The sequence below is a fragment of the Delphinapterus leucas genome, chromosome 19, assembly GCF_059928025.1.
Source record: "Delphinapterus leucas isolate spDelLeu-1000000601 "Yukka" chromosome 19, BTC_Dleu_Yukka2, whole genome shotgun sequence".
In the NCBI taxonomy this organism is placed as follows: Eukaryota; Metazoa; Chordata; class Mammalia; order Artiodactyla; family Monodontidae; genus Delphinapterus; species Delphinapterus leucas.
This window is the reverse complement of record NC_143147.1, coordinates 24,790,943-24,801,938: the sequence shown is the minus strand read 5'-3', so window position 1 is coordinate 24,801,938 and position 10,996 is coordinate 24,790,943. Positions and strand designations below refer to the sequence as shown.

The 10,996-nt window shown below is 40.8% G+C and overlaps 1 protein-coding gene across 9 annotated transcripts in view; it reads right to left on the bottom strand.

Moving 5' to 3' along the window:
- Positions 1 to 323: 323 nt before the first annotated feature.
- Positions 324 to 10,996, bottom strand: part of ADAP2 (ArfGAP with dual PH domains 2) — a 31,624-nt gene continuing 20,951 nt past the window's right edge. For 6 of the 9 annotated variants that reach the window (XR_016388913.1, XR_016388915.1, XR_016388916.1 and 3 more), the window contains 3 exons: positions 10,116 to 10,344; positions 5,990 to 9,081; positions 324 to 429 (listed from right to left, as the gene is read on the bottom strand). Coding sequence is in view for 1 of the 9 variants with exons in the window: in XM_022595840.2 (XP_022451548.1) it covers positions 9,047 to 9,081; positions 10,116 to 10,344 (264 nt within the window). In the remaining 8 variants the exon portion in view is untranslated. Of the gene's footprint in view, positions 430 to 1,609; positions 9,082 to 10,115; positions 10,345 to 10,996 lie in introns of those variants that run through there. The other 3 variants (XR_016388911.1, XR_016388912.1, XM_022595840.2) reach the window with 3 other exon arrangements.

The following is a 10,996-nucleotide window of genomic DNA, read 5'->3' as shown; positions in this document are numbered from 1 at the left end:
TTTCTTCTTCTTTTTCTTTTTTTTTCTTTTTTTGGCAGAATAACGTTCATATATATATATACACATAGGTCTTCTGCCCATTTTTTAATTGGATTACTTGTGGGAGGTTTTGCTATTGAGTTACATGAGTGATGAACATTACTTAACCCTAGAATTAGACAAGGTTCAACAATAAATTCTATTTTTTTAATAAATGCTAATGCTGAAAAACCTTGTTCGCATATATAAATAGATGACAAGATGCCACACACTTTATTGAACACTTTCTGAAATATAGTCAGCCCTCTACATCAGCAGGTTCCATGTCCATAAATTCAGCCTACCTTGCATGGAATGCCATTTCATTTCAGGAAGTTGAGCATCCAAGGATTTTGTTCTCCACGGGGCTCCTGGGACTCACCCCATGCAGATACTAAGGAATGACTGTATCTATACATGCAAAAAAAAATAATAGCGATTCATCACCAGAAATCATTTTTAATAATTTCTCAGCTGACAACTTGATTAGATTTTCCTTTATTTTTTGTTGAAAGCAGAGAATTTGAAACCACCTGCGTTGCAAAAGTCATTAGAATTATCCACTTTCTTATTTTCTGTGAGGTAGGCTAAAAGGACTTTACCAAGGTTTATCAAACTACTATCAGTTATACCAGTTACTCTTACTTGGAGGCATTTTGTTTAACCTGATATACTCAGAAAGGGCTGGGAAAATAAGAATATTGTTCATTTAAATACACTTTTGTTAATTTAATTTTTTTTGGAAAGGTACTTTTGTCTTAAGTGCTTGAAATATATTTCCTTCAAAAGGTTGGAGTTGCAAATTTAGCTCATTCAATACATGCAAAATATGGGCGACAGAATCTAACTGGAGGTGCCAGTTCTCATAGTCAAACCCGTCAAATCAGACTCATTTTCTATCAGAGAATCTGACATCACTGTTAAATTCAAGTAGATGTGTTAATACACGTTCCTGTGATGCTGAGTTCTAATGCTAAGTTAGATGGGAAAGGAGTTTGTGTGCAACTGCCATTAATATATTCTGAGTGCTCCTTTCTTTGCTTTGCTCTCATTGGATTCCTTAAGGGACAAAGCATATTTTGTCAGGGGAAGACAGAAGTCAGTAAACTGCTAACCTAAAATAATTGAACAAACAGTTAATTTTACCAGGAAAACGGGTTTATTTGGGAGCAGCAAAGAATTGCAATTCAGGACATGGAACTATGGTGAGCCACATGCGAGTCCAGTTAAGCAAAGGACAGGAAACTCTTTTATAGAGAAGAAGGGGACGTTGGGAGGGGCTTCTAGAAACAAAAGGTCCTTTGGAGGAAATTGGGAGTTTGAAGTACAGTGGCTTTTTATTGGCTGAGCTATTGCCAGGCAAGGAAAAAATTTTTTCTTCCTCCTGCTGGCAGAAGTAATGTAGTGTCACTTCCTGCTGGAGATGCAAGGTACTTCTCTTCCTATTAGGATCTGTATTGATGTGGAGTGGTATGTACATGATAGAGCTTCCCCCTTCTGGCCTCCTGACTCCAGTTTAGTGAGGTTTCCCTTTATTAATTTTCACAAGACATACTTCACCCTTATTTCCACTCTACAAAACACCCAAATATAAGCCAAAACATGTTTTTAATGCCAAACCTTGTCACCAACAAAAATCATCATTAAACGAAGGAAGTCACAAACCCTGACCTCAATGCCTTGACTTAAAAAAGGCTACACTGGCACTGTTAAAAGAATGAAAAGCTACAGATTGGAGGAAAATATTTGCAAATCCTATATCTGTCAAAGGACTAGTATCCAGATCCACAAAGAGCTCTCAAAACTCAACAGTAAGAAAACAAACCATTTAATATCACATTGTATTGACAAAACTGTTTCATCTTTTGGGGAAAATTGATTTAACTCTTTTAAAGCAAAAGCATATTAGTTTGAAAACTGTGCCTCTCCAAGTTGAATAAATTCATGAAGTCTAGTGTAAACTCAGTATTATTTCAAAGGGGTAGTGCATAAATTTAAGAGCAACTTCAATATCAATAAAGTGTCCTACAAATTTTTCTTATAGTATTTTTGGACAATTTACATGTTACTACTGATTATAATTAAAGTGTTCTGCATATTGATTCATATTAGAAAAGTGTATAAAATTGTTACTACTGATTTGTATTATTAAATGTCTTCATCACAACATAAGTTCTTGTAGCTGCTTAGCTAAGTCACAAATTAACCTTTCCTTAGAGTTTCAAAATTAGCTCATTCATATGCAGTGGGATATCAGTGAGAAAACATAATCACACTGCCTTAGGTCTTTGATTATCGACTATTTTGCAAGCATTCCTTTGGTTTCAAGAAAATCTTGAGTTGAAATTAAGAGTACACTAAATAATTGTAAAACTTGTCCAGAACTCAACCAAAAGCATTGGCAAAGAATATGAGATAACTGAATTGTCTTCCATTTCTTGCAACAGTTCTATAGACTGGCATTTACATGTACATGCTGAACAATTTTAACAACTGTATCCATGACAGTTTTCATAGTCTGTTTCAGAAAACTGAACATAAATATTTTGACTTTGTGTCATACAATGGAACAAAATCATAAGAGAATCATTAGCCTCTTATTTTAAAATTTCAGTATTTGAATTTTTGACCTAACATAGCTAAAGAACCATCTGTCACAATAAAAATTAGGTTTTCCATATCTACCTGAAATTCTTCTCTTACAGATGTAAAAGACTCAAAAATATCTACACCATCAGTTTGATTTTTAGGCAGTGGATTGATATTTCCTCATAAATTTAAAAGTCCTTTGAAACAAAACTTACCCAAATTATTCATTGTTAGTCTTGTATTACACAACTCACCTAAAACTAAAGAAAAGTGCCTGCATTTTTTCACATTTTGAATCAGCTGATCTTTGACATTATTAGGAAAAAACATCATATTCTACAGGTAATTGTTTGGCAGCTTAAGTGAAGACACTTCACTTTTTATAAAATTTAGTTTTTAGTCTTTTCCTCATCATTAAATTTTTTTCCACAACTGAAATAATATCTTATGCACTGCAATGGTTAAATTAAAATATAAGTCTTACCAAAACAACTAAGTTGTGTTTGAAGAAAAAATATCTTACACTGCTCCAGTTTTTAATTTTATTTTTTACTTTTTTTTTTTTTTTAAATTTTGGCCGCACAGCGCAGCTTGCAGGATCTCAGTTCCCTGACCAGGGATTGAACCTGGGCCATGGCAGTGAAAGTGCAGAATCCTAACCACTAGACACCAGGGAACTCCCTCAGTTTTTTATTTTAAATTTAAATTATTTTAAATTAGATGAAATGAAGTAAAATTAAAAATTCATTTCCTTGGTTGTATTAATCACATCTCAATCCTCAATGGCAACGTGTGGCTACTGTTACCATATTAGACAGTACAGCCGTAGGTCATTGATTCTTAGGCCTTTCCCTTTAATTAGTGCTTTAGCTGCATCATTTCAATTTTGACATTTATTTTTATTATCATTCAGTTATAAATCTTTCTAATTTCCCATGTGATTTCTTTTTTGATTCATGGTTGTCTATTTCTCCCTTAAATTTTGTCCATTTTGGCTTCACATACGTTGGAGATGTATTATTAGGCACATACACATCAATGATTGTTGTGTCTTTTGATGAATTACACATTTTATTGTTATGAAACATCACTCTTTATCTCTGATATTACTCCTTGTCATGAAAAAATACTTTATCTGATCTCCGTATAGCCTCTCCAGCCTTCTTATTGTTACTGTCTGCATGGTATATGTTTTTCCACACTTATAACTTCAATCTATCTATGTCTTTAGATTTAAAATGTCTTTTTAACATCATGCAATTGGGTCATGCTTCCTTATCCACTCTGACAATCTTGCATTTTAATTTAACTGTTTAATCCACTAATATTTAATGTAATTATTGATATGGTAAGGTCTCCCTTTTGTTCTTTATTTTCAGTTTGTCTCATCTATTTCATATTCATTTTGTCTTCCTTTCCTGCCTTCTTCTGGGTTAATCAAATGCTTTTTAAAATTCTGTTTTAATTTCCTTGTTAGCTTTTTAGCTATACCTCTTTGCATTATATGTTTAGTGGTTGTTTTAAGGATTACAGTATACATCCTTGGATTTTCACAATCTATGTAGACCTAATTTTGTACCACTTCATGTAAAATATAAGAAGCTTGAAAGTGTAGAGTTCCATTTACTCCAGGCCTTCATGCTGTAGTTGTCATATACATTATCTCTATAGATGGTATAAACCATAACCCATGTAATTCTTGCTTTAAATAGGCAGTCTTATATTTACTTATATCTTTACCACTTCCATTACACTTTATTGCTTCCTAAAGATCAGAGTTTCTGTTTGGTATCATTTTCTTTTACCCCAAAGAACTTTCTTTAGTATTTCTTATACTGCAGTTCTGTCAGAAACGTACAATTATCTTTATCCAGAAATATCTTTTTTTGTTTGCCTTTTTAAGAATAAAATCTGCCTTTTGCACTTTTTTTGGGGGGGTAAAATATAAACAGTTTACCATTTTAATCATTTTTAAGTGTACAATTCAGTGATATTTTGCCTTTATTCTTTTTCTGAAGTTTTTTTTTTGTTTGCTCTCTCTACAGATAGATATAGATCTACATATCCTTTATTCTTGAAAGATATTTTCTCTAGAGTTCTGATTTTTTTTTTTCTTTTAGCGCTTTAAAGAGGTCTTTCCACCTTCTGGCCTCCTTTGTTTCTGTTTTGTTTTTGTTTTGGGGTTTTATTTTTGGCTGCCCCACCCAGCACGCGGATCTTAGTTTCCCGACCAGGGATCAAACCTGCGCCCCCTGCAGTGGAAGCTCAGAGTCTTGACCACTGAACCACCAGGGAAGTCCATTTTTTTCTTTGTTTCTGATAAGAAACAACATTTCCTTGTATGTAATGTATCACTTTTCTCTGGCTGCTTTCAAAATCTGTTATCTTTGGTTTTCAGCAGGTTGGCAGTAATGTACCTGAATGTAGTTTTCTTTGTATTTATTCTAAACACTTGAAGTTTGCCAAGCTTCTTGAGTCTCTACATGTTTTTCACCAAAGTTAAAAACATTTCAATCAATATATTTTCGAATATTTTCTTCTGCCCCAATACCTCTCTCTTCTCTCTTTCTGGGACTCCAATAACATGTAAATTAGAGCTTTTGAGGTTTTCTTTTTACTTTTTTTTTTTTAATTTTCGGCCATGCCACATGGCATGTGGGATCTTAGTTCCCTGACAAGGGATCAAACCCACATCTCCTACAGTGGAAGCTCAGAGTCCCAACCACTGCACCGCCAGGGAAGTCCTCTCTTTTTACTTCTTCAATCCTTTACTTCCCCCTGTTTTTCAGAATGGATAATTACCATAGATATATTTTCAAGTTCACTGACTCTCAGTCATTTCCAATTTACTGTTGAGCTGAATTTTTTTTTCACATATTGTATTTTTTAGTTCTAGAATTTCCATTTGGCTCTTTTTTATAGTTTCTATTTCTCCATTGAAATTTCATATCCGTATATTCATCATGATCATATTTTCCTTTACTTCTTGAGCATAGGTATAATAGCTGCTTTAAAATTCTTGCCTAATTCCAATATCTGGGGCATCTTGGAATCAGTTTCCACTGATTTTTTTTCTCTTGAGTACAATTCATATTTTCTTTTTTCTTCATATGTCTACTAATTTAGGGTTGCATCCTGATATTATGAACGTCAAACATCTGGATTCTGTTATGTTCCTCCAGAGAGCAGGCAGATAATAGAATTCAGGGCTCCCCTTCTGTAGCCCTCTTCTCCAAGACTTCCCTGCTGCTAAAGTTGCCCTAAACTCTGTCCTCTATTTTTCAACCAGTAAGACTGCAGGTTTCCATCAGAATTTTAGTGCCCCCTGAGGCACTGACTGGGGCCTGCCATCAGGTGAAAAGCGAAAAAATGAGAAACTCACCCCTGCCATTCCTTGCTTCCTAGTGCCAACTCCTCTCTGCATGCTTTAGGTTATTTTCCAAGGCCTCCAGATAATTTTCATTATAATCTGTACAGAGTTTCTAATTGTTATCTGTGGAATGGATGTTCTGATATGAGCTCCTCCATCATTATTGGAAGCTGACCCCCCTCCTGTCCCCAACAATCTGTGCTCTAGCCATATTCAATTATTTGTAATTTCCAGAACAGGCCATGTTCTCTCTTGTCTCTGGGCCTTTGTACACACTCTGTCTCCCCCACCACCACCCCAACCCAAGTACCTTCTACAGGACTCAGCATAGATATTACCTCTTTTGGAGAACTTCATTAGTCAGGACCGATTCAAGTAACAGAAATCTCCTTGTACTAATAAGTCAAAAGGGAGAAGAGGATTTAATGTAAGAGTACAGAAGTATCCTTGGGCAACCCAAAGACCGATTCAACTAGGCCTCAGAAACCAACCAAAACCAGACATTCCATTTCACTGGGACTTTGTCTCCATCTCTTGTGTCTGTTCTCTGCCCCGCTGAGGGACTCCTAAGAATGCCAATTTGCCTCTTCAAGTTGTTTTGTTATTGCCTGTTTACTTCTCTTTCTTCCCCTCTGGACTATAAGTTCCTTGAAGGTGGAGCTATGCCTTTACTGATTCTGTCATTCTCAGAACTTAACAGAGTACAGTCAACAGAGCTCATGGGTCATGTTAAAAAAAAAAAAAAAAGGCAGACAAGTAGATCGACCCTTAATATACAACCCAGCAGGTGCTGAAAAACATTTTCAAGGTGCTTTAGGAGCCAGAAGAGAAAGCAACCACGTCTTCATCTGGGCAGTCAGGAAGCCTCAGGAAAGACACCCCGATGACGTTGCTTGTCCGCGGATTGGGGGATCAAAGGAAAATCCCATAAAGAGCAGAGACTGTCTTAAAGACCCTCCCAACCCTCTGGGTCTCCACTGAAATGAAAACACTCAATGTCTTTCTCCACGTCACTCGAAGGGACAAAGAATCACAGAGCAGAGACCTGGGTGATCTATTTCTCTAACATTTCAGCCACTTGAGATTTCTTTCAGTTCCTCTTTCCCATCTGAGAGCCTTTGAACATTTTCTTCCCTCAACCTAGAGTGTTTTCCTGGCCATCTTCCCTTTGACTAACCTCTAAACAATTTAAGGTTTCGACTTCAACGTCATTTTCTGGAGAGGAAGGAGTCTCCCCTCTTCCCGTCAGTTAGGGTGAACCCTATTGCCACACGTCTCACAGCAGCCCCACTTCCCCTTTCGGAACACTGGTCTCATTGTCCTGCCCCATGTACAGGCTGCCTTCCAGCAGGCTGAAATCTCTGACAGCGGGGACCACGTCATCTGGTTCCTGCCTGTACCCAGGGCTCGGCACACAGCCTGGCACCCGGGAGGTGCTCAAAAATACTTGTTGCTTCCATTGAATTTCAGTAGTTAGTACAACTTCCTCATTTGAAAGAGAAAAACCGAGGCACAGAGGTAGGGAAGTGAGTTTTCCAGCAGTCTCATTAGTGGCAGGGCCAGACCCGGCATTCGGGCTGGATAGCTCTCTGTCCTGGGGTCCAGCTGAGTTGCTTTCTCAGCTTCCTTCCAGAGTGCACGGATGGTCAATGGGGACATTGGTGTTTTTGTTTGTATTATCTGGGCTTTTTTTTTTTTTAATGTATTTATTTTTGGCTGCACTGGGTCTTCGTTGCTGCCCACGGGCTTTCTCTAGTTGTGGCGAGCGGGGGCTACTCTTTGTTGTGGTGCGTGGGCATCTCATTGCAGTGACTTCTCTTGTTACGGAGCACAGTCTCTAGGCGCACAGGCTCAGCAGTTGTGGCTCGCGGCCTCTAGAGTGTAGGCTCAGTAGTTGTGGCGCATGGGCTGAGTTGCTCCACGGCATGTGGGATCTTCCCAGACCAGGGTTCGAACCCATGTCCCCTGCATTGGCAGGAGGATTCTCAACCACTGCGCCACCAGGGAAGCCCTTATCTGGGCTTTTATTTCTTCTAAAATGTGCACAAAGGTAGAACTCTCCCAGGAACATTTTCGATTCATGTAGAAAACCCACTACTTTTGAAGAGTGAAAAGTGGATTTAAAAAAAAAATTTTCCCAACTTTTAAATTTGAAAACTTTCAAACCTATAGAAAATTTACATGAATTAGACAATGAACATCCAGCTATACTTCATCTAGATTCATTTTGCACAGTGGCCCGCTTTCCCTCTCTCCCCGTGTATGCATGCGTGTGTGTATACACACGCACTTCCTGTCTTCCATACATAAATGCACGCACACTATATCTATGTATATACTCTATATGTACACATGTACACATACACATTTTTTTCCGAACCATTTAAGTCGGTTGTAGACATGATTACATTTTACCCCTGAACACCTCAGCACATATCCCCTAAGATCAGGAGCATCCTCCTGCACAAATACAGCATAATCATCACGATGTTACAATATTACTAGCTAATATACATCCATATTCAAATATCCCCAGTTATCTCAATGATTTCCTTTATAACTGTTTTTTTTAAATCCAGGATCCAATCAAGAATCATGAATTGCATTTTGTCGCTATGTCTCTTTAGTCTTCTCTAACCTAGAACAGTTTCCAGACTACTTGACCTTTCATGATACTGACATTCTTAAAGAGTCCAGCCAGTTGTTTTGCAGAGTTTCTCTAATGTGGACTTGTCTGATTGTTTCCTCATGGTTGGTTTCAGATTTAACTTTTTGTTGTTGCTATTCTTGTTTTCAGCAAGCATGCCACTTGTGTGATGCCGTGGGTGCCTTTCCATTGCAGTGCCTTCATTTCAGATGTCCTGGGCCCTGAGGACATTTACCAGATCCTCAGACCCCCAGAGCTGGGTAGCAGGGAAGCCCAGAGAGCCGGCAGATAAAGGCCAAAGCTTCGGTCTTGGCAGAGTTCACAGCCCGTGATAGCTGCCGACTGTGGGGCACTCCTGCGGGGCCCCCAAGGCCAAGGTGGAAACTTCTCCTTCCCACCAGGTGCGCTGGCTGGCCAGTGGGTCACCTGCTGCTGTAGCCACTCTCTGTTGATGCAGCTGCAAAAGGGGAACAAGAAGAGGGCTGGGGGCGTGGCCATGCCAATGCAGTCCCACTGGAGGGCAGGGACAGCAGGGGGACAGGGGGACAATGATAGAGGGACCAGGAATCAAAAACAGACTGAAAAGGTGACAGACAGAGGGGACACACACACCAGAGAAGGAGAGAAAAGCAGAGAGTCAGACACAGAAACGGAGAAAAACAGAGACTCGGACACACAGGCCCCCAGAGGAAAAAAGCACCAGCTGCCTCACTAACAACTTCCGAGCCCATGTCTGAGGCTCTTTGGCCTTGGGATTTCGGAAAGTGAAGCAAGTTTGTGTTTATCCTGGTCAGACTCAAAGGGCACAAGGGTTCCTCCAAAGGGGCTGCGTGGGGTCACTTGCTCAGACTGTACTTTTCCAAACAAAGAGCTTCTCCTTGGTGTCCCAGAAGCCAGGCCCTGGGCCAGAAGTTTCCTGCTCTGGCTCAGAATGTCTCCCCTCCTTTCACGGGGCTGTCTGCAGATGGGGAAGCCTGCTTGTGACACATCTGGGGTGAAGGGGAAGAGCAGGAGAGGGGCAGACACATGAAAGGACCCAGAGAAAAGAAGAGCCCTAAAAATAGCCTTCCCTCTATGAGCGGGGAGTAGTCCAAAATCCCAGGAGCTGCCCAGTGCTGTGACCTTAATAACAGGCCAGAGTTTTCTCATGAGAAAAGGGACTCAGGGGCAGAGGGTGGAGGGACAGAGAGGCTGCTAGGCTCCTGGACTGAGCAGGGCAGAAAAGCGGATCTAAGTGACATCTCTGCCAGAGCGAAACTCCTCCAGACGTGGCTAGAGAAAGGCTCCTGGTAGAGGAACTAAGAGTGGACAGAGAGGGTTCCCTGGCAATAATGTGCACTGTCTGAACTTTTCTTTGGCAGAAAGAGAAGAAAATGGAAAGAGGGCAGTCGGGAGCCGTGACCCCAGTTTCAGGGCTCACAGCTGAACCCAAGTGAAGAAGCCCCTTTTTGCCTGCTGCCCTCAGCCAAAGGAACAAGCCCTGCATCTTACTGAGGAGGTTGAGGGGTGTCAAGGGGCGGGAGAGGACATCCCGAAAACTCTCCATCCATTCGCGTTGCTCCTTCTCGCTGGGGCAGGTGAAGATGAATCTCCGCTGCGGGGTGACGACGGTGATGCCGGCTTTCCAGCGATTCCCTCGGATGCCCTTAGGCAGATCTTCATACACCTGGTACCCCTGCTCATCGCTCCCGAGAAATACCTGGCCCTGCTCAAAGGCATCCTGAAAATAGAAGACACAGGTCGTCAGAGGCCACACCTGGGGCTGAGGGCCACCTGCAGGCCTGACAGCCCCCCAGGTCCATTTTAATAAGAGGTGTGTGTGTTGGGTGGGGCTTCTGCTGGGGATTTCGGCTGGGACCCAGAATTTAAAAGGCTCAAACCATAAAAGACATCACACATGGCATCTGTTTAAATGATACTTAATATTTACAGAGAGTTAACTCTGCACCATGAATTCAAGTACTTTACACGTAGTAACTCATGTGATCATCCTCACGGCAGCCTCTGAGGGAGGCAGTGTTATGAAGCCTATTTTCTGGGGGAGGAAACTGAGGCACGGAGTGCTGAGTGCTCTGCCCAGAGCGCACCCCTAAAGGTGGCAGGGCTGGAACCGGAGCCCAGACAGCCGAGTTCTAGAGCCCTCACTCCCAACTGCTACACTCCACAGCCTCCGGTTGGAAGAGAGTCCTGCCGGGAAACATCTGTCTTAGCTACTGATACATCGGCAGCATTTTGGACACACATAAAGGACTTCCTGTAGGTGAGGGAGAGCACAGCTTCATGCACAAGACTGACGTAGAGACAAGTGACGATGGAGGTGTGCCTCTGGCTGGGTTTCTCCAGCCCTGTCGCTTCCCCATGGCTCCCGACCA